Here is a 22,577-nt window from a genome sequence, read left to right as displayed (position 1 = left end):
GTGGGCTCAGTGAAACATTGCTTCCTGGATCCCAGGTCGCTCCTTGGCAAGAAACGCACATCTTGCCAATGTGGTTGGAGTAAGGTGAGTGTTTGGAATGGCAGCCTGTGACCCCCCTTGCTTTCCCTCTCAGCCGCCTGGTACCGTGGCCCAGCACTGTGGTTAGGAGCAGGCTTCTAGAGTCAGAGTGAGTCCAAACCCTGTTTAGACCCTCCCTCTGTGAGGCCGGGTAAGTTACTTAATCTCTCCGAGCCTGATTTTCTCCTACTGTGTAATGTACCCAGCTCCTGTGAGGATGAAATAATGTGATGCATGGAAAACACACAACCTGGTCCACCCTGAGTGTTCAAAAAAATTTTAGTTGCCCTTGGTAGTAAGTAAGAGTATTGTTACAGTATTGCTATCACTTCTGCAGCCTCCTCCATCCCCAGGCTTTTCCCAGGCCTTCTGCCTCGGGAGCTCCCCTCGCGTGACCTCCGGCATGCCCAGGATCACCTCCTGGCCTGCTTTCCTCACTTCCAGGGAGCTCCTGAATGCTGCTTTGGGGGCAGCTGTCCCCCTCACAGCTCCCAGAGGAGAGGCCCTGCAGGGGCAAGGGTTTGTCCCTCCAGGCCTTTGAAGCCTGGGGAGGGGAGGGGTTGCCCTGTGCTCCTGACCTGGGGGGCCAGGCCCAGCCCCCCCACCTCCCACCGTGGGAGGAGAGTCAAGGAACAATGGGCCATGGAGCACTGGCTCCAACGCAGGCCAGCTGGCATTCAGGCAGGGGTGGGCTGGGTGTGGGAGCTTGCCCTCCCCACAGCAAGCGGAAAGTCCTTCAGGAGAGCTGGTGGTGGCTGGGGTCTCCCCACAGGGGCCCGGGATGTCAAGGTAGGTAGGGAGAAGCAGAGAGGCGTCACTGCCGTGCCACGTCCTGGGTTGAAGTTGTCCAGAGTCCTCCCGGAGGAGGGTGCTGCAAGCCCCTCCTCAGTTCCAGGGGCCCCCTCAAGTACACCCAGATCTCAGGGTGGGCAAAGGCACCAACCAGCACGTCTCTGCCCTCCCTCCTAAGCCTGGATGGAGTGGCTCCCCCGGTGCTGATTACCTCCATTAGGCCCTCAATCTTGCGAGGATAATGCATGGCCCAGGCTGGGCTGGGGGAGGAGGCCCCTCTGGCAGGGGAGCCAGGAGGCCGGATGCAGGGACCTGAGCAGAATACCAAGCAGCCAGCTTGCCTGCCAGCAAACCTGGGCCAGGCCAGGAGAGGCAAGGAAGGGGGATGCGGGGGAGAGAGGAAGGGGGGTCTGTCCCCACTGTCTACAGCCCCTGTCCACCTCTCTACCCTCGTGCCAGCTCCACCAATTACCCATTATGGTTGAACTCCTAGGGCCTAAGGGGGGACTTCTCCTTGGGGGCCTCACCTTCTCCAGGCCCATCAGTCCTTGGTGGTACCAGATCCTGGGTAGCAGGAAACAGCAGCATCTCCCCCCTCAGCTGAACCACAGCTCTGCTCAGCTCGAAGGTTCTGAGGATGACCCAGCGAGACCAGAATAAAAAACACCTTTGTAAGAGTGAAGACTCAGACCATGAGAAATCTCCCCTTTCATTGTCAAGTGAAATCAGCTATCACGTGTTCTTCCAAAGGCAGTATTGCCAGGATGCGGCCTGCTCACTGCTAAATCCAGTCCCCTGGGGATGTTGCCAGCTGCTTCTGGTTGCCCATGCCTCTGATCTCAGTTCATCCCACCCCAACTTCTTCTTCTGCCTTCCTTTGGGAAAGCCTTTTATGTCCCGGTGTCTGACCGCTGTGCAGTTGACAGTGCCCTTCCACCGTCAGGGGCGCATCTGAGTCTCCCCACCTGCCCAGGTGGGAGGACGGCTGTTACTGTCTCCAGCAGGCAGCATAGACTGACAGTGAGGGGCTTTGGCCCCGGAGTCAGGCAGATTGAGGCTGCACACCAGTATCCCTGCTTACCAGCTGTGTGACCTCAGGCAAGCTTTTGAATTTCTGAGAACCTGAGTTTCCTCATCTACTAAATGAGGATTAAACCAGTATTATCATACACACTCGGGGGAGAATTCATTAAATAAGACAATACTGGGACTTCCCTGGTGGTTCAGTGGTTAGGCCTCAGCGCTTTCATTGCCAAAGGCCTGGAGTTCAATCCCTGGGTTGGGGAACTAAGATCCCATAAGTGGTGTGGTGCAGCTGAATAATATTGATAATAATATAAGGCATTTAGCACAGTGCCTGGCACATTATACATGCTTAAAAATGGCAAAGAGAAAAAAATAATTTTTAAAAATCCTTATCTGATAGGTGAAGAAATGAGGTCTCAGAAACCGAAAGATTGTGCTGAATCATAGAACTAAAGATGGTGTTAAAGTGAGGCCTCTGGATTCTCAGTCACGTGTTCTCACCACCACCACACCCGATGGGTGCCTTCCTGCCCTGCCTCAGCTGGTTCTTTCTCACCCTCCAGCCCCACCCCTCAGCCAGACTCCCCAAGTTCTCCTGCTCCCAATTTTGGGGCAGCAGGCCCTGCTCCAGCCTTTGAGGTCTCTTTGCGTGTGGAAGGACAGAGTGGAACTGTTTGCAGTAATGGGAGCAGCAGTCAGAACTCAAGGCCCATAATTCACCAGTGATCAGATGTAGGGGAGGTGCCAGGACAGTTATATTAATAACCGTGTCATTAAAAATTTGCAAGTGATGTTCTCATAAAGCTTGAGTTGGTTGGGGTGGTTGGGTTTGTTTATTTATTTATTTTTCCCTGCAGGAGCAAACAGGGCCACCGAGGGAGAACATTAAATTATCTCCTGAAATGATTCCAGTAATAAGTTGGGCGGGTTAGGAGAGCTGTTGGCAGCTCCCATCAGACCTCCTTCAACCTTTCTGAACTCCTATTTTTTACTTGGCCTTGTTTATAAGGGGCCAATGACTCCCTTCTGGCTTAGCTGTGTCCCTTGTTTAGAGCTGCTGTCTATACAGGCAAAATATGCCTTTTTTTCATCAACAAGCAAGTGAAAGTGACCGTATATTATTCCTTGCCAGAAATCACAATGTACTGTATGACATAGAAAAGAGAGGGAACTTGTAGGGACAAAGACTTTGAATATTTGAAATAAGCACTGTTCGGGAAGATCAGGTCCACAGAGACCCAATAATAATGACATCAATAACCCTCATAACTAACATTTATGTAACGTGGACAACAAACTAGTTTCCCTCTGGGCACTTTGCACATGTTAAACCATTTGATCTTCATAACTCTAGGACGTATTATCTCATTCTACACATAAAGTCAGTCTTACAGTTGGTAGGTGGTAGAGCTGGGATTGAGTCCCAGCCATTCTGACTTCCTAGTCTGTGTTTTCACCAGATCCACTGCCTTGAATATTCTTCTCCAGGGATGGGGATTCCTGGCTTGAGCTAAGTAGATCGTTCCTGAAGCCTGAGGACTCCTTCCTGCCTAATAGAGTCACAGCTCTGCTACCCGGAGAACCTCCTCTGAGCCGGAAACTCAGCTAAGGGACATGTTATGTGCGTGATCTCACTTAGCATGTTACCCACGAGGCTGGTGCTATTAGTTTTCCCATCCTACAAATAAGCACATCAAGGCCCACAGGGGTCTAAGCAAGCAAGTACCAGAGTCAAAACCAGGCTGACTGTCCACACCTGGCTGCCCTGTACAGACAGCTTCTCCCCCTTCCCACACTAGGATTTTTATGATTCCGATATTCCAGATCAGGTTTGACTAAGCCCCATTGCCAGGAGTTTAACTAATTTCTAAGATGCCCAGATTCCCAGGGGTGGGGTCCCAGGCCAGGCGACCCAGCCTGAGCTGCAAAGACAGGAAGACACAGGGAGTCTTTTAATTTTACATTAAAAGAGAAGGTTCCCTCCCCCATGCCCGTCCTCCCCCTACACCCCCCACATCCCCCGCCTCAGCTCCCTTCCAATCACATTGGAGACCTCAGAGGGGGCTTGACCCCGTCCTCGGGGGAGGTCAGCCGGGGTGACCCCGCCTGTGTGCAGGGTCCCATGAGAGAGGCCCAGCTGCAGGCCCCGGAGGGTTGGAGGCGCACCGGAAACGAGCTCGGGGTCACTGGGGCGGCTAGGCTGAGGGAGGGGCTTCCCTGGCCTTTGTGAGCTGATGGGCAGGGGGAGATTAGTTCCACAGGCAGCCCCTGTGTCTCCAGAGAAAGGGGCTATTATGGAGCGACTCAAAATACAGGGCACAGCCCACCACACCTCCCCTTTTATCGCCATGGAGATGAGGGAGGCTGTGGAGGAGGGAAGGGGGTTAGGAGAGCAAAAGAGGGAGGGAGAAGCCAAGGCAGGTGGAAAGGGAGACATGGCAGGAGGGGAGTAGGAGTGGAAGCCAGTAAGAGGGGAGCGGGCGGGAAGAGAGAGCTCTGAGCCTTTCTCTACCAGGGTAACTGGTGGGATCTCTTTCTCATCACTACCTCTCACATCCTGCCTTCCCCAGGCCATCACAGACACTGCCTGGGGCTACCAGAGCAAAGAAGGACTTGCCCACTACCCTGCCGCTGCTCCTGTGACCTTAGAGGGTGAGGGGTCTGACCATCTGGGATTACATGGCAAGATGGCCACATGGAAGGCAGCTGGTGAACAGCTGCTAGGCCTTGTCCAGCTTCCAGACATACCAAGTGCCCCAGTCATTGACTCTCAGAATTATCCCACCAACCTCCCATCCTCTGCAGTGTCCCCACCAGATACTGACCCAGTGCCAGTCTAAGGTCCTCAGTGATGATGACTGTCTCACCTGTGTCCTGTGGAGCACCTTTGGTTGTCATAAAAGGCTTCCATATATTAGACAGAAACCTGCCTCCCTCTTACCTCCACCCACAGACCTAGTTCTGTCCTCTGGCCTGGACAACCGAATAAGGTAGGCATGTAATAAATATTATAGAAAGGAAGGATAAAAGTCTGATACTTCTTGACATGAAATATTTGGAGAAAGCTGCTGAGAAGGTAATTTCTTTGAAAACAAATAAACAAACACCTCCCCCCCAAAAAATCAGTCCATAGTTTAGAAAAATATCCAAAGCTAACTAGAAGTATTGGGATGGAAAGTGATTCCAGCCTTCAAACACCAGGTGGGCAGAAGACAGGACATTTCAAGAGGCCAGTGTCCGGGGTGCTGCCCTGATGTCAACGCAGGGCCTTTGTATGTTTCAGGAAACTAGGCATTTGGTGACAACCTAGCCCAACAGACAGAGATGGAGCCCAGAGTCAGAATTTGCCTGGGGATTGTAGCTGGTCTTTGGCTCTATGCCTCAATATAGAGGCACAGAGCTGCAAGCTGAGAGCTGGAGAAACATCCTCCATCCCAAATCGGATGCTCTTGAAAAGAGGGGCCAGCTCGTAGCAAGAAGCCTGAGGCCATGCACGCTTGTGTAGAAAGGAAGGGAATGCCCCCTTTGAGAGCTGGAAGTTTCCAGGCAGGAAGATTTGTGATCCCATAGTTTGAAGAGACTCAGGATTCCGGGCTGACTGGGGTTTTCCAATTGGCATGATTACAAGTTCCATCTGGCACTTGGGAAAGCCTGCCTGGGAAGCCTCCAGCCTAAGATCCTTGTTCCAACGTGGGTCAGTCACGAGGCCACACGGGGCAGGGAGAGTAGAAGAGGGACAGGAGGAAGAAGAACGTGGGGCTTTCTCGTTACCTTTTGGTTCCTTCCCACACCGGGCCACGTAGAGAGGCCTAGGAAGCAGGCACACAGGCAGACATATGGAACAGGGGCCGTTTGGGTGCGCCGGGCACCAGATATAAGTTGAGGCTGTGGTCATGCTAACAAAGGCCACATTCTATGTTTGATAATAGTTGTTTCAAGATGCCAGTCCTCAGCAGATGTTGGAGACGGCCCTGATTCTTGCATTCGAGAGAAAAAGGAGAGGAATCCTGGGCTCCCTGTTTGAGCCTTAGCTGTCAAGGAAGGTAGGCGTCCCTGCTGTTGTCTCTTCCCATTCAGCACTGGGGCTCCTGCCCAAATGCTCATGTCCAGATTGTATTTATGACTGTTTTAAGAAGGAGTGACAGAGCCTTTTAATATCCCTGACAGCCCGGGATGTTTTAATAGATGGTGGAGCTGGGCTGCAGGAGTCAAGAGAAGAGAGCTGAGTCGCTGAGCGAGCTGTCAGGCCTGGTTTCTATGACAGACCTACTGATCCACTTGACGACGACAAAATAAAATACGGGGCCGTGTCTCTCCTCGGCCCCGTCAGCTTGACAGACAGTCCGTCACCGTTGTATGTCATCTTTCACCTCCTATTCACTCAGGCTTATGGGACCTTCTTTAACGGGGAATTCCTACAGGATTTCCACCCAACCCACCTCCGGAGCATGAGGCCGCCATTCCACTCACCTGGAGTGCTAGGCACTAGTGCCCTTGCCCAGTTTTCTGCATTTCAGACAAAACTATTCTACCTCCAGTTCTGCCTCACTTGTTGTCTATTAGAGGTGATTATAGGTGGCTGGTCTTTGGCACAGAATGAGTGGTGGGGATGGTTGTAGAGCAATGTGAATGAACTTAACACCACTGAATGGTGCCCACAAAAAGGGTTAAAATGGTAAATCATACGTTCTGAGCTGGGTCAGATATCAACACACACACTCAGATGGGGTAAGAAACAGAGAGGGCCGCCTTGGACCTTTGATCCCTTCTGACTTGGGTGCTGGACTCTGTAAGCTTATAACCTGTATAACCTGTAGCAAGACTATTCCTAGGGTCTCTAGTCCCATAAATGGGGCTTCCCCGGTGGCCCTAGTGGTAAAGAACCTGCCTGCCAGTGCAGGAGACATGAAATGCCAGTTGGATCCCTGGGTTGGGAAGATCACCTGGAGAAGGGCCTGGCAACCCACTCCAGTCTTCTGGCCTGGGAAATCCCATGGACAGAGGAGCCTGGAAGGCTTCTGTCCATGTTCCATCGGGTTGCAAAGAGTCAGATATGACTAAAGTGACTTAGCATGCTCTACTTCCATAAAAACAGTCCCTGACCTCCTGCTTCTTTGCCTCTTCCCGCCTCCCTGGGCCCAAGGGCATTTTCGGAATTGAACTTCTGGAGGTTCCTCAGACACACATTTTCAGCCCCAGGTTTGGGGCTAAAGGCACTGTGGTCACACCAATAGTAGGTCCTGGCAGGGGAGGCCAGGGAGTCCTCACACTTTTGTTGTCGAGGAACAGAAGGCAGCAATCCAGGGCCACTCCCTCATTCTTAGGGCATGGAGTGCTCCCTTTCCTATGTGTTAAGTTGCGCTGAATCTCCCCACCTACCCAATTCGGGGCTCCCCTCCCTCCTACTCCACGAAGGCAACGACGACGCGGGTTAAGGGTCAGACTTCTCCTGGATCCCAGCCCCCGGGGACTGCAGCTACACACCAGCACCTCCCTCCACCTGCATGGCCCAGGGCTCTGCGTTCGAGTCCTCTGCCAGGACAGAGTTAAGGGCTCGGGTTTAATTTGCCCGTTAATCACAGTTAAAAGAAGTAATGAGCGTCTCCCCAAAGCCTGGGTGTTTCTCTGCAGATTAAGCAGCAATTTGCATAGCCCCTTTATTCATCCCCGCCTCCCCCTGCGGGGCGCTTGTCCTTTCAGACACAGCCAAGCGCAGCCTGCAGCGAGGGCTTTGACAAATGGCTTCGCTGCGCGGGGTTTGGGAGAGAAGGAGGGAGGGGAAGGCTGGGAGGGAGAGGGCAGCTCCCGACAGTAATGGATAGCTGGGGCGTTAAATAGTGCAGAACTTTTTATTAGACACACAGGAGAAGTTTAAATATTCACACTGGTTTTCTTTGGAGCCTGGGGGAGGAGAGAGGGGACAGGTATGAGTTTACTCAGGGCCCATGTACCCAGAGGGGTCCTGCTCACCACCTGAGAGGAAGGGCACGTGGAGGACACAAGAGATCTTCGTCAGGGTCAGCTGGCATCCCGGGCTTCTTTGCCCTGGAACAGGCTGAACACCCTCCTGCTGCCCGCCCCTCCCAGCACCGCCCACCCCCGGATTTGCTAGGAACCTGGGAGCGGAGCCTGGGGCCTGATTACTCGGGGTGCTGATCAGCTTGTTCAGAACGCGGCATGTGGGCAGCATTCAGTAAGCAGCGGCAGACCTGGGTCAATGAAGCCATGAAACCTCCAAGAGGTTGAACAGAAGCTCTCTTCTCTGAAGAGACCTCAACCAAACGGGGATAGGACAGACCGGCCCAGAAGCTCCTCAGGGCGGGCACTATCCCTAGACAACTGTGGACCAGACTTAATCTGACCATTGGTTCATTTTAAAACCTAATTAAACCCAATTTTCTTCCCAAACTTCTTTATGGGACTTTGTTTTTTTTAACTTAATTGTGTACCACATGATCGTTAACACGTCATAAAATGTCATAAATGATCTGACATTTTAGAAGTCAGAGTCAATTGAGAGATCACTAAGACAACTGAAGTTCAGAAAAGTTAAGTTTGAGATTCCAAAGCATGCGTGCTCACTCAGTTGTGTCCAACTCTTTCTGACCCCATGGTCTGCAGCCCTCAGGCTTCTCTGTCCGTGGGATTTTCCAGGCAAAAATCCTGGAGTAGGTTGCCATTTTCTCCTCCAGGGGATCTGCCTGACCCAGGAATCGAACCCAGGTCTCCTGTACTGCAGGCAGATTCTTTACTATCTGAGCCACCAGGGAAGCCTGAGATTCCAAAGGGACAGGCACAAAAGGGAAGGAGGCAAAAATGACCAAAAGCCAGCCCCTGCTCTTAAGCCATTCCGTTTGGGGCTCAGCCCATGGGAAGCCAGTCACGTCGTCGAGAGATGTTCCCTGAATTCAGGACATCTACATACAGCGTCAGGGATGCTGCTGAGGAGGAGGAGGGGAACTCATTCTGTCTGGGAACTGGAAATGAGTGTGGGTCTCATCAATTGGGTCTAAAAGGAGGGCTAAAGGGACCCCAGAAGGGGTTTGGGGACATACATGGGTTTGGGGTCTTCAGTGGATACCCAGGCTGGAAAGGCAAGTGGACAAAGGTGTCAAGGGCTGCCCTGTGACACTAGGAATCTGGGCGAGCTGAGGGGGCATCCGGGTTTCTAAGTAGGGAAATGATTAGGTCAACAAGGAACATGGAAAAGGTGGATTGGAAGTGAACCAGCAGAGGCTGAGAGCCTGTTGACAGAACAGAGATAGGAGATGAGAGGGATGCAGTGTGGGATGGGGATGCTGATGGGGGTGGTTTGGGATGTGTCGGAATATCCAGGATATATGGAACCAGGACCCGAACGGAAGTTTCTAACCTAAGTCCAGGATGTTTGCATCCACCACCCCTCACAAGCTGCCAGCAGTCTTTCTGCACCAGGTACCCTCTGGGTGTCGCCCATACTCACCACAGCTACCCACTCCGAGGTTGTCTTCCTTTGTCCTCATTTCACTGGTGGAAAAAAATGAGGTGCAGAGAGGTCCAGGGACTCACCCAAGACCACACAGGTGGCAAGAGTGGAGCTGGGATTTTACCTGGACAGTGTAGCTCTAGAGAAGTTGCCAATCACCACTGTTACTGTTATTAGACTGTATGTGTGCACACATTCATGTATGTGTTTGGAGTAGTGGGGAGAGGAAAATAAACAAATGGCAATTAAAAGATGAAACGGGAATTCCCTGGCGGTCCAGGGGCTAGGACTCTCTGCTTTCACTGCTGAGGGCCAAGACCCTGGTCGGGGAACTAAGACCTGGTGGTGACCCAGGCAGGGATAGGACATCTACATACAGCGTCAAGGTGTCAAGGGCTGCCCCGTGCCAAGGGTGCGGGGGGAGATGAAATAGAACTTAGTAACAGGACAGGCAAGTGTAAATGAAAAAGCAGGAAGAGCTGCAGGATCCAAGTTTCTAGGGGAGAAACTGTAAGGAACACCTGGGGAATTAACAAGGGAGACAGACACAACCAAGCAGAATTAACTCCTGTTCCCCTAGGGCCTGGGGTCTGCTTTTTCTTTGGTCCTCCACTCCAGGTCAGTCCTCTGGAGCAGACCATACTCAGAGGAGTGAGATTTTGGTCTCAATGATACAGATAACCCCTGCCCCACACAGGCCCTGGGACACTAGTTCTGGGTGTATAGGACCTATCTCCCTGTCAAGCCCTTAGTCGAGTGGCTGGAACCCAGAGGAGCAATTATTAGCACTCTACTTAACCCACCTTCATGGTCGGCCATCACGGACTGCAGTGCAAAAGGATCCTACACTTTGAGAACCAGACTTGGAAAGGACAGTCTATGCTGGAAGAAAGGCTTCATCTGAACAGAATCATGGTGAGTGGGCTTGATTTGAGTTGCCTGGATTTGGCTGGGTGAAAGGATTTTGGAAAGGTGATGCTTTCCTTATCTGAAGCAGGTCTTAGCTAAACAGTGAGCACCTTAAATCTTCTCTGGAAAGAGGTGGTGCAAAAGCAAACATAAAAGTAGAGTGCTCTTGGCAATACAATTCTCATCTAACGAAGGATTCTGAGTGTGTGATCTGGGCCCATCTCCTCTCTCCCTGAATGTTGTTTTGGGAGTTCCAGAAACCTGACTGCTCAGAACTTGGGTCTTCAAGCTCCACAAGGAGCCTCTTTCCCCCCACCCCCACCTCGCTTCAAAGAAGGAAGTTAGGACTGGAGGAAGCATCCTTAACATTGTTTCACAAACCCAAAATAAGAGCTCACATATGTCCAGCGAGCACTACGCTGTGCCAGGCACTGTTTTAAGAGCTCTGCAGATGTTAACTCATTTAATCCTCACAACCACCTCTGAGATGAACAGGCAGGAAGCTAAATGCAATCAGAGTGATGTTCTGGGAAATCTGGGAGCAGATCGGAAAGACACAGAGCTGCCCTTCTGCGGGGTCAAACAGCCAGGTGGGCTCTTCAATGCCATTGGGTGGCTGGGGAAAGTAGGACCCAGGAAGCAAAGCACAGGGTCACAAGAAAATAGGGCTAAAGGCTCTGGAGAACAAACCCAATGTTACGGTTCTTTTAAGAAATCAGTTACATGAACCTACAGCTAGATGGGCCTTCACTTCACCAGATAAGCAGTGAAATGGGCCCAGTACCCCCTGAGAGACGTCCCCTAGCCACACTGCTTACCAAGGTGACCAAAATCTGCTGAAAAAACCTATTAAACCCACTTCTTGTCTCCTGCGGCCAAACAGCACATCCAACATCCCCTACTGGCCCCAGGCAGGGTGGAGGCCAGCAAGGTGCTCCCGAGGGCAGCAGCAAGAGCTTAGGAGGCCTGAACCCAGCCTGCCATGGTCACATGATCACAGGGTTCTCCCCAAAGCCCAGTGCCTGTGAGCAAAGAGCCTGTGTAACAGCTGCTGATTGGCTGAGGGACATTAGAGTGGGCAAGGGTAGCATGCCTCAGTGAGCTGATGGCGGCCGCAAGGGGTAGGTCAGAAGGCCAGTGGAGCCAGCAGCCAAACAGGTGGGGCAGGACGTGGCTGACATTCTCTCAGAGAGAAAGGACCCCAGAGCTGCAGACAGCTCCCCAGCCAAGCCGTCACAGCGCCTGAGGGTGGGACACGGCCCGCTCAGGCCCCGATGCCCTTCTATTCCAAGGACAGTTGTACCTCGACATTCCACACCAATGTCTTTCCTTTTTCAATTCCTAGACTTCCAATCCCCCCAAAAGGAGGTGAATAGGCAAAGATTGGGGGGAAGCGATGGGCTGACATTAATTGATAGGAGCGGCTTCGAGCAGTTCATGCGGCCTTATCTCTCTCTCCTCTGGATAGCGTGTGTCCGCCGGAGTCCGCGGGGTCGGTGATTAATAGGGGCCATCACTCACTGTCCAGGACGGCTGAAAGGCAGCAGGGAGGGGGCGGCCCTCCCCAGAACTGAGATAACAAGCAGCAGGAATAATGAGTGGTGTCACTCCACTTTTCATTTTGATGGAAAGTCATTACGGGAGTCAACGCCAGCGACAAAGAGCCATGAATCAACTGCTCTGCTATGAAATTAAAATCGAATTGCTGGCCACCCCCAACCCCTACCCTTCCTGGGAAATGGGGATGGGTAGGTGGCCAGGGAGAGGGGTGCTGGCCTGGGGTGGGCTGTACCCAATCACAGAGCAGGCAGTTATGGGTGGGAAGTGGACAGGCAGCTAGCGAAGGTGACAACTCCTGTCTCCACCTTGTTGATCAGACCCTTCCTCCCCAAACCGCATTTTCCCTCTGCCTGGAGGTAAGCTGTGATTAAAAGGAAAATACAGCTTTGCTGGCTCCAACAAGGCTGCCACTTGACTGCTCCCCTTGGGCTTCTGGCCTGAATGGGGCAGTCTGGGCCTGGCTCTGGAGAGAAAGGGCCCCAGGTGACTCAGCTACCCCAGAGTCCCTTGCTGAACTGTTTGTAGACACTCATCTGTGGGGCCTCCCTGCCACCAGAGGCAAAGAGGAAAAGTCCCCAACCTGCTACCTCAGAGGATCAAGAACCCCATGCAAATGGGCACCCAGCCTCAACCCCAGGCCCAGAGATAGGCACTGTCAGTAGGGAAACAAGAATCTCTTTTATTAAAGTCCAACTACATTAACAAGAAGGGCCGGAAGCTGTGATTTGAGGCTGAGGGGCCGGAGGACCATCAAGACAGCCTCCTGCAGAGAGTACAGAGAGTGCCGAGGTCACCCTCCGGGTGACAGTTCCATCACAGGGCCTTCCTGCCTCCAGTCGGCTTAGTCTCTCACCAGGAAGGGCCCCGCGCTGTCCCTCCTCCATCCTGAATGCTGAGAAGATGGGCAGGAAGAACAACGGCAGTAGGTCACAGAGAGGTTCCCATCAGGTTCACGGGGCGCCCATGGTACCTCTTGGAAATGTCGGCTTCAATCTGAAAGACAGTGATACTGAGTGGGCGGGAGGCAGAAGGCAAAGGGGCCTTGTTCTGCGGAAACTGGGCAGGTTTGCCTCTCTGGTCTCACCAGCTTCTGCAGCTCCTTTGTCTTCTCCAGCAGCAGATCCAGCTTGGGCTCCAGAACCGCCTGCTCCTGGAGGGCTTCCTGTTGCTTCTGCACCATCAGTTCTTTCTTCAAAGCCAGCAGCTGGGACTGCTTCAGCTTCTGCTGGAGGAGCTCAGTCACTCGGTCCACATACCTGGGCAGGGCATTCACGTAAGTGTTCAGTGTCTCTGGGCAGCCTGGGTGTCCCCATCCAACTGCTGCAACAGGGGAGGCTCAGTCTCTGTCAGCCTCTCAGCCTCCACATCCTTCAGTCCTTCCTTGTATGGAATGCCACTCCCACTTCCCCATCCTACCCAGGAAGCAGATTTTGCCTGCACATTTCAAGCCACCCCATCTTGCCCCAAAGAGAACCTCCAACCCCAGTTGGGGTGGTGCAGTTATGGAAGCATGGATGAGGCCCAAGGGGTCACGGAGAGGAAGGAACAAGGAGGCAGGGCCACCCAAGATGGCAGAGCCCTGCAACATGCCCTGGAACAGCCCAACATCAGGGGGAAAGCCAGACCTTGGTGAGGCCAGGATCATAAACAGGTGCTGCATTCGAAGATTGGTGAGCCGGCCAATCAGATCCTGCAGTGCCGACACCATGGCGAGCATCTTTGCCTTGGTCTGGCCCTGCAGGATGGCTGGAGCCAGCTGGAACTGGCTCACAGACAGGATGTCTGCCTCCTCACTCATCTCCACTGCTCTCTGGGACAAGAAGATTTCTAGCTGAGGACGGAAGAGGATTTAGTTCAAACTGAGAAAAGAACTCAGAAGCTAGGCCCTCAGCCTGTTCAAAATATAGAATAAGGTAAGGGTTGGATTCTGGAGGAGGGACAGTGGGGACTGCCTGGTGTGGTACAGTCCATGAGGTCGTATAGAGCTGGACATGACTTAGCAAATGAACAGGGCTTCCCTGGTAGCTCAGACTGTAAAGAGTCTGCCTGCAATGCAGGAGACCCACATTCGAACTCTGGGTCAGGAAGAGTGCCTGGAGAAAGGAACGGCAACCCACTCCAGTATTCTTGCCTGGAGAATTCCATGGACAGAGGAGACTGGTGAGCTACAGTTCATGGGGTCACAAAGTCAGACACGACTGAATGACTAACACACCCCTAGTGAATGAACAACAACGGAGGAGCAGTTATTTCCTCCGAGCATTTTTATTGCTAGAAACTCACCAACTATAAGGTGGGAGTTTGGGGCAGCCTCCACCATCAACTTTCAGTCCCTCATTGCTGTCTCAGGCCTTACCTAGCCCAGGAACACTCCCTCCTCCTCCCAGGCTATGGATCAGATAACTACAAAGCGATTCAAGGGGTTCTCTCTGCTCAACGAAGTTATTTTCTCTCCATGGGAAAAATGAGATTCAGGGAACAGGAATCCATGTTTGAGAAGCCCTAGATTAAGAAAAGGCTAGGAAGAAATCTGAGAACCAGCCAAATATCTTGTCACTTTTATTCAACCATGGAAACCTGAATTAGACTGGTGCGGACAAGATGTTCCATGAGCCCCAACCCTGCCAGCAGGCCTGAGAAGTGGACACACTCAGAAATTAACAAAGGCAGGCCCCCAGCTTCCCAGTCCCACAAAGAAGGTCCAAGAACACCAGCTTTTTACTGTGGGCTGCCAGACACCTCAGCCACAGAGATGACATGAAACACAAATGAGAACGTGGTGCTCCAAACCTCCAACAGCTCCCAGTTCCCTTCAGCTTTCTGAGCTCTTCTACTCCCCCAGCTCCCCTGCTCGGCCTGCTTGTCCATCACGTGTGCCGGACACACTTCTGCCTCAAAGCTTCTGTGCTGCTCCCCCTGCCTGGAAGACTTATTCTGCCGGACATGGGCTTGGCTCTCTCTGGATCCCCTGCAGGTTTTGGCTGACTGGTCACCTTTGCAACAAGGCCTTCTTGACCACCAACATAAAAACACAGGCCTTAAAAAAAAAATAAAAACAAACAAACAGGCCTTCCCAGCAACCCCATCTCCCTTTCCAGCTCTTCTCCATGGCACTATGTTAACACCTAACATGCTGAATATTTAACCTGTTTGCCTTGTTTCTTGCCTGTGTTCCCCACTAGACTACAAGCTCCACGAGGTCAAGGATTCTGTCTTGTTTTCTGCTGTCTCCTCAGACAGCGCCAGGGGTTTAGGAAGGATGATAAACATGATGAACACTGTTGACTGAATACGTGCTCACTCGCTTCAGCTGTGTCCAACTCTTTGCGACCCTATGGGCTGTAGCCAGGCTCCTCTGTCCATGGGATTCTCCAGGCAAGAATACTGGAGTGGGCTGTCATGCCCTCCTCCAAGGGATCTTCCCGACTCAAGGATCAAACCCATGTCTCCTGCGGCTCCTGCATTGCAGGTGGGTTCTTTATCACTGAACCACCGGGGAAGCCCACTGAATGAATGGAATGAATGGGAAGCATACCAATGCTCCAGAGCGAATGGGAGTGCCCCTGCTCCAGAACACTGACAGCACTCGGCATCCTTCACACAAACAGGAGGGTCAGGTCAGGTGGCTAGAGCAATACCGCCTATGCTGGTGGGGCCTCCCCGCACATCACCCAGAGACAAAAGTACCTCCATGAGCTCATCAATGAACTGATTCCGGGTCTCAGGGTATTCAAGAAGTGTCAGAGCATCCGGGCCCCTGGCAACACCTTCGGGAGCTGCCAGGAAGAGAGAGAAGTGATAAAGTGGCTAAAGACTATACAAGAAGACCATTGGTTTGAGAAGTCCTCGTGCATTAATATGGACACAGACACTACACTAAAGCCACTTCCTGTTCCAACCCAAGAAGGAAGGGTCACCCTTTCCCATTTGTTGCAGCCCTAATCAGGCACCAAGAGCCAACTGCAGTCTGTGAGGAGGACCACAGAGCTGAGTTCCAAAGAACCAAGAGTTCCTTCACTTTGGTGGGCATCAAGTCTCATCCTGCACTGCCCTCTAGTGGCTCAGTCACAGCCTCTCGGCTTGTGGGGAAGCGGGGGCCAGGTCAGCCCTCTTGGAACATCCCAGACAAAGGCTGACCCACATTCAATATCCAAAGCACTGAGAGTTTCTAGGCTTCATTTTAAGAACTCTTCTCTATCCACTACACTCACATCATCAACAAGATTTTGAAAAAAACAGGTAACTGTATGAGAAGAAGAGCCTTGGCAGTGTACTTTTTCTTTGCTTCTTCAGACACAGGGGTACCCTCTGCCAGGGTTGCAGGGAGCGACACACTCACCCTGGGTTCCGGCTTCCAGCACGGTGATCTGCAGAGCAGTGGCATCGTCTCCCCAGTCTATCTCATCACCCCCAGCTTCCTGGGTGGAGAGCAAAGAACCCCTGCAGTGTTGGGAGAACTTTCCCCAGCAAAGGGAGCCAGAATAAACTACAGCCCTCAGGAAGCTCAATGATGGCACGTTTCAACTATATGAAGGACCTGCAGCCCTGATGGAGGTGGCAAAGATGGCAGTGTGGGCCCATGCATATAGGTACCACCTGCCTACACCCCCACACCTGCCCCAAACACCAAGAGGTCTAAACTCTGACATGTCACTTTGGAAATTCTGCCTCCCCCCAAACTATATGTGGTCCAAGAGCTATGAACTTCAAGTGATGTCTTTAAAGAGAGAGAGAGAAAACTTTTTTTTTCCTTTTGCCACACTGAAAGGCACCCGGGATCTCAGTTTCCTGACCAGGGACTGAACCCTTGCCCCTTGCAGTGGAAGTGCGGTGTCTTAACCACTGGACCACTAGGAAATTCCCAACATGTTTCTTATCACCAAAACAGCAATCACAGAAAGTCCTCAAGAGAGACGGACCGAGAGAGCATCCCAACCTTTGAATCCGATTCCAGGGAGATGCCCCAGTCAATTCCAGCAGTCTGGGCAGAGATGCCAGAGTCAGCCCCTTCAGACGCCACCTCCACCCCAAAGTCACCCCAGTCAATCTAGAAGGGAAAAAAGTATTAGCTCAAGGAAGATGGGTGAGAAAAAGGGGCCTGCCTTCCTCTAGGTCTCAGCAGGGAACACTGGCACTCTGTTTAAACATGATGGCCTCCAAGCTTCCCAAAGGAGAGTCTGTCTTCAGAGAGCTCAGGGGACTGAAGGGTTCCCAGTTCAAAGCTGACCAGCCTCCTGGGCCTCTTCAGTGCTTATCTACCCTGCGGTCTCAAGAACGCCAGAAAAACGGAGTAGGGCCTTCTGGGCCCTTCCACCTGCAGTCTCCCTCACAGGAACACCCCTTTCTTCCCTCTGGACTCTGAGTTCAAAGGGGACGGGGGAGGACTGAACCGTGTATGAGGGGAGGAAGCGGCTCTCACTCGGCCTGTCTTACCGCGTCTTCTTCCACCTGCTCAGGGGGCTCCTCAAGGTGTGGCCTCTCCACTACCGAGGGCTCCGTGCCCGTCCTCCACTCGTACACTGTGCAGTTCCCCCGCGTCTGCACAAACCGCAGCATCGGCAGCACCTGCTCTGTGGGGCTGCAATGGAGCGTGCCACTGACCCTCCTGCTGCCCACTTGTGAGGCCAGGCCCAGGGCTGGGCCCGGCACTCAAGCGTCACGTGGGGAAAGTACAAGTGGGTAAGAGAGCGCAGCCGGGGAAGTAGCTCAGTGGTCCCCGCCCCCCTCCACCGGGGAGAAGCCGGGGCCCTCAATACCTTTCACACACGAACCCCACACAGGCCTGGTACAGGTCAATGGCTTCGCCCAGGGTCTGGGCTGCTGTCCCGATATCGGCCAGCTGACTGGGTAGGTCCTTCACCAGGGCCAGTAGTTCTCTTCGGACATTGTCCCCCTAGAGAGGATCCACGAGGTGGGCTCAGACAGAAGTGGTGGGAAGTGGAGTCCAGCGGATTAAAGAAAATGCCTGAAGATTCAAGATGGGCAAGAAACTGGCCCAAGAAGGGCCCAAGTGGCAGAGAAGGAAAGCCCGCCCCAGAAGCAAAGGCACTGGGCCCAGGAAGACAGACCGAGGCCCCAGGCATGTGTCCCCCCCGCTGCGGGAGAGCCGGCCTGCTCACCGTGAGGCCGTACTGCTTGCACGAGTGGTAGAACTGCTCCCTCATCTCGGCAGCCCCCGCCTGGCCCTCTTCCTCCTTGCGGCTGTATTCCTGCTGCAGCTGCTGGCACTTGGCGATCTGCTTCTTCAGGGAGGGGATCTCATAGCTGACGTTCCGAACCAGGAGGCTGGAGAGCTCCACTGAGAAGGATGGGCCCAGGAAGTTCACTCCAGACCCCCACCTCTACGGCAGGCCTGCCCCAAGGACGTGCGCAAATATACCCTAGCCTGGAGGCGAAGAGCATGGGGTCGACCTCCCAGTTCCTCCCCTTCCTGGCTGTGGAACCCAAGACAGTCATTTAAGCTCTCCAGTCCCCAACTATAAGACAGGGGTAGTAATATTTATCATGAGAATTAAGAGAATCCATATAAAACACAAGTATAATTCCTTGCATTTCATAAGTACTAATATTTGGTCAATATTAGCTATTATAATTATTTACACTGTTAGCAAATACAACCCAAACTACAGTCAGCCTTTTAGTTATTCTCTCAGGCACTTGATACAGGCCCCAGGTCAACCTGTGCCTCTTCTGCCCAGTGGAGCAGAGGGGTGCCAGGGGCGCTAGTCATCAAGAGGTAACTGGCAGAAGACCCATAAGCACCCGTCCAAATGCCCACAACCTGCCTGCTGGTCATCCTCCTCCCAATACTCATTGAAATTTATTTTCCCACCTCACAAACCTCTACACACCAGCCTCTTCCCCTACATGAACTGTACCTCCTAGAAGTCCAGTGTCTCAAAATTCGAGGAGGGAGCCCCCCCGTGGACACTGGGACTCCCAGGTTGGGCCCCTTACCTAGGTAGGTGTTGTCCTTCTCATATAGGGCTACGATCTCCTGCCAATCCTAAGAAAAGAAATAGGAAGTGAGCCAGGAGAGCAGCCACATCCCAGCTCAATCCCGCAACAGGGGACGCTCTCCCAGTCTCTGCATCCTCACCCTCCTTCATAATGCTGGCTGGACCACCCACTTTAAGAAGATGGTGCCAACGAGCAATTCCCAAAGCAAATGTAAACCCAGGGGTAGAGGTCACAAAGAGTTGGACACAACAGAGCGACTGATACTTTCGCTTTCAGGATCTACTTTTGGCATAAACTATGGGGACAGAGAGAAAGTTGAGGAAATATTACATGGGGGCATCTCCACTGGATCCTCAGCGAGATCAGACAGCCTCTGACCCCCTGGACTGGATGCCTCCAGCTGCGCGTTACCACCGTCACCCACACTTGCCTTCATTCTCTGTGAAGAGTACCGGCCGAAAATATTTTTTGTGGAGGCTTCAGTGCCTTTGAGAAGCTCCACAATTCTTAGGCAGTGGAAGTAGTGAATGTCTGGAAAGCAAAGAAAAACAAAGACTTTGGAAATAACAGTCTCTAACCCACCACTGCGGCCACCGCATATGGCTGACTCATGTATATGCCAGTAACTTTAGAGGGCACAGCTCTCCCCTTCATCATTTTGTGTTGAAATAAACCAGCATCTATACCCCAAATAAAAGCCTCTTTTTCTTTAGAGGACAGTCCTGTATCTAAAGAAAAGGGAACAGCTCAGCAGATATATACCACCCCAGGAAAGAGGGGGGTCCAATAATGCAGCCCTGAAGCACTCACAGGATCCAGAGAGCAGCTGGGCGATCTCTTGGCTCTCTGGCATGTCCTGGATGGCGGCGTTGATCTTCTCTCGGATGGTCAATACCAGACTCTGCCATTTCAGGGTGCAGTGCCTTCTGTCTACCAGCCAGTCTGTAGCAGAAACCCAAATCATAGCATTCCCATGGCCAAAATTCCATCACTGATTCAAGTGAAATATGCTAAGGCATTGGCTAAAAGTTGTACTCATATTGGTTAAGGTGTGGGGGTCACAGGAAGATGGGAATGAAGACAGGCTCAAAGGGATACCTGGGGCTAAACAGATTCCAGCAACCTAACTTTATCCATAATGTGACTTTTATAAAGTAACTGCCTCAACACAGGGTAAAGTAAAGCTTTCAATTGGTTCTGACATCAAAGTGCCACTTTGGACCACTCTAAATTCTCCATCATATTTTTGCTTCCACAGACAACTATATCTTTCTTACTGACAGAGGATGCCATTCAATTTCTACTTTCTCAGGGCTGGGATTAACCATGACAATGAAAATACAAGATGGTTATACCAAATACCAGATGAAAGAACTGCAAAGCCCCTAAGGACTAAATAACACTGGTCTACTCTTACCAGTGTAGCACCATCCTGCACACGTGAATACCAATGTGACTGACCTCCTGGATTCTGGGCCAGACCTGCTTTGAGTTGAGGGTATAGGTGAATGAGAACCATGTACATTTCCTCATAGGAGAAGGCTAAGATCTAGACTTTGTGGTCAGCTGGTCCTGGCTCTAATTACCAACTTTCTTGGGCAAGTCTCTCAACCTCTCTGTGCCTCAGTTTCTCTACATGTAAAATGGGGATGATAAATATACTGAGTACAAAGGCTAACACTGAACGCTGTGCCTGGCACATGGCAAGGGCTCAATAAATTGTAGTGATCTTCATTTTCATAATGTTAAGCACATAAAACAGCACTTGGTATAGAATAAACCCTCAATAAATGGTTGTGTTTTTATTGGTCCTTTTCGGGACCAATACAAGCATATACATCAAGAGTGTACATGTCCTGAAGAGCTAGGACAAATCCGAAATGAAGTTAAAGATGCTCCACTAAGTGGCCACCTTGCCCTTGTTAATAAATCTGCTAACTGGTCAAATGCTGGGAGCCCACATTAGTTATGAGTTATATTCCCATTGCTGCACTCCACTAAAATCTTCAAAAACAAAAATTATGTAGATGTCACAGAAATAGAAGCAAAGGGATGACATAGTCAAACCGACGTCATCTTAATGATACAACTGGCATCAAAACAATTAACTCAAAGACCATTTAAAAATCCAGGAGCTGTGCACTGCCCTAGAGGGGTCAGAGTGAAGAGGCCCTTCCCTGGCTCTGACTGGAGAGGAGGTATAGACCCGATACAGACAGCAGGGAGATGGCCTGGCCACTAAAAGGCTTTCTTTTCAACTGGACCTACGTGCCTTTTCCTCCTAAAATCAAAGGAAAAAATAAAAAGGAAGAAAGTTTTTTTTTTCCAGCATAATACAATAGTGGAACCTGACAGACTTAGGTTCTAACTTCAGATCCGCCATCCAGCAGCTGATCAGCTTTAAGGTAAGCCTTCAACTCTCCTCTGTCCCTCAAAGATATGATTGACAACATGTTATATACGTTAAAATAGAAAACACAGGTCAAGTATAGAGTCTCTGCATGGTTCCTTCCCGATCCTTTTACTGAGGCAGGTCCAGCCACAGATGGGAGCACAGAACAAGAGTGGTCGGCGCTTCCGCTGTGGGTGACGAGGGCAAGGAGGCCAGGTCTCCCCTTGACAGCTAGTTGAGCGGGGGCGCCCCTCCTACCGAGTAGCTTGCTGGTCTGGATGTCGATGGGCACGTGCTGATGGTCCTGGAGGGAAACACGGCAGGGAAAGGTGCATGAGTGCGGCGAGCGGACAAGCCACTCGCGCGCTCACTTCATCGCCCCAACCGCCACCCTGAGGGGCCAGCGCAACGGGCGGGGGAGGGCCGTTCCCCCGGAGGGAGCCTGAAGAAGCAAGTCAGGAAAGGACCGGCTGAACTCAGCCCAGGGGTCCCAGGGCAGCCCCCCATTTCCCCAGCTGCTGTTCCCCCACCTGCATCTTTCCTTCACTTCCGTTTCCGGCCTCCGACCGGGACCCGCCCCGCCTATCACTAATCCAGTGCTGTTGTGGCTGAGCCTCGGGTTAGGCACAGACGGGTCTTCTCTGGCCACGTCACCGCCTTCCTCAGAGCCAATCGGGGCGCGCGCTCCATCCCGGGCCTCAAGCCCCACCCACCCCGGGGTTCCGAGTGGCTGAGCCGGGGAAGGGCGGGAGAAGAGAAACCAGCCAATGGGAGACGCGAGGCGGGCTCAAGACCTGGCAGGAGCCGGAGCTCCAGGAAAGGGCTGCAGCGGCGGCGGGATCCCGGCAGGCGGCGCTCTGGAGCTGGTCCCAGTCGCTTCCGGCCAGGCAGGCGCGGAGCCCTCTGCTTAAAGATTAACGAGTCTGCGAACAGGGTCCTAGCGCCCGCTGAGAAACTTAGAGGTCCTTGATGTTGTTTAGACGCTCCGTCGTATCCGACTCTTTACGACACCATGAATAGGAGCACTCCAGGCTTCCCTGTCGTTCACCATCCCCCGGAGTTTGCTCAGACTCATATCCATTGATTCGGTGATGCCATCCAACGATTCCAACGATCTCATCCTCTGTTGCCCCCTTCTCCTCCTGCCCCCAATCTTTCCCAGCATCAGGGTCTTTTCCAGTGAGTCAACTCTTCCCGTCATGTGGCCAAAGTATTGGAGCTTCAGCATCAGTCCTTCCAGTGAATAGTAAGGGTTGACTTCCTTTAGGATTGACTGGTTTGATCTTGCAGTCCAAGAGACTCTCAAGAAGAGTCTTTTTAGAAACGCCCTCTTTGCCTCGCTTTACCGTGGATCATGGTTTAAAAGTCTTTTGTGGCACTTTCGTCACACATTAC

General features: G+C 52.2%; 1 protein-coding gene across 1 annotated transcript; it reads right to left on the bottom strand.

Moving 5' to 3' along the window:
* Nucleotides 1–12,489: 12,489 nt before the first annotated feature.
* Nucleotides 12,490–21,824, bottom strand: CDK5RAP3 (CDK5 regulatory subunit associated protein 3). Its single transcript, XM_043470310.1, has 14 exons — nt 21,713–21,824; nt 21,441–21,486; nt 19,601–19,732; nt 19,221–19,321; nt 18,788–18,836; nt 17,950–18,128; nt 17,587–17,723; nt 17,264–17,408; nt 16,767–16,877; nt 16,170–16,248; nt 15,518–15,606; nt 13,456–13,661; nt 12,915–13,086; nt 12,490–12,823 (listed from the first exon to the last, which is right to left on the bottom strand). Exons 1-14 carry the CDS (start codon nt 21,716–21,718, stop codon nt 12,758–12,760), a joined length of 1,518 nt encoding a protein of 505 aa, XP_043326245.1. The 5' UTR covers nt 21,719–21,824; the 3' UTR covers nt 12,490–12,757.
* Between the last annotated feature and the right edge of the window lie 753 nt (nt 21,825–22,577).

Source organism: Cervus canadensis, chromosome 1 (assembly GCF_019320065.1).
Source record: "Cervus canadensis isolate Bull #8, Minnesota chromosome 1, ASM1932006v1, whole genome shotgun sequence".
NCBI classification, from domain to species: domain Eukaryota; kingdom Metazoa; phylum Chordata; class Mammalia; order Artiodactyla; family Cervidae; genus Cervus; species Cervus canadensis.
Note: the sequence above shows the minus strand (reverse complement) of the source record. Positions and strands in the feature narration are given on the sequence as shown.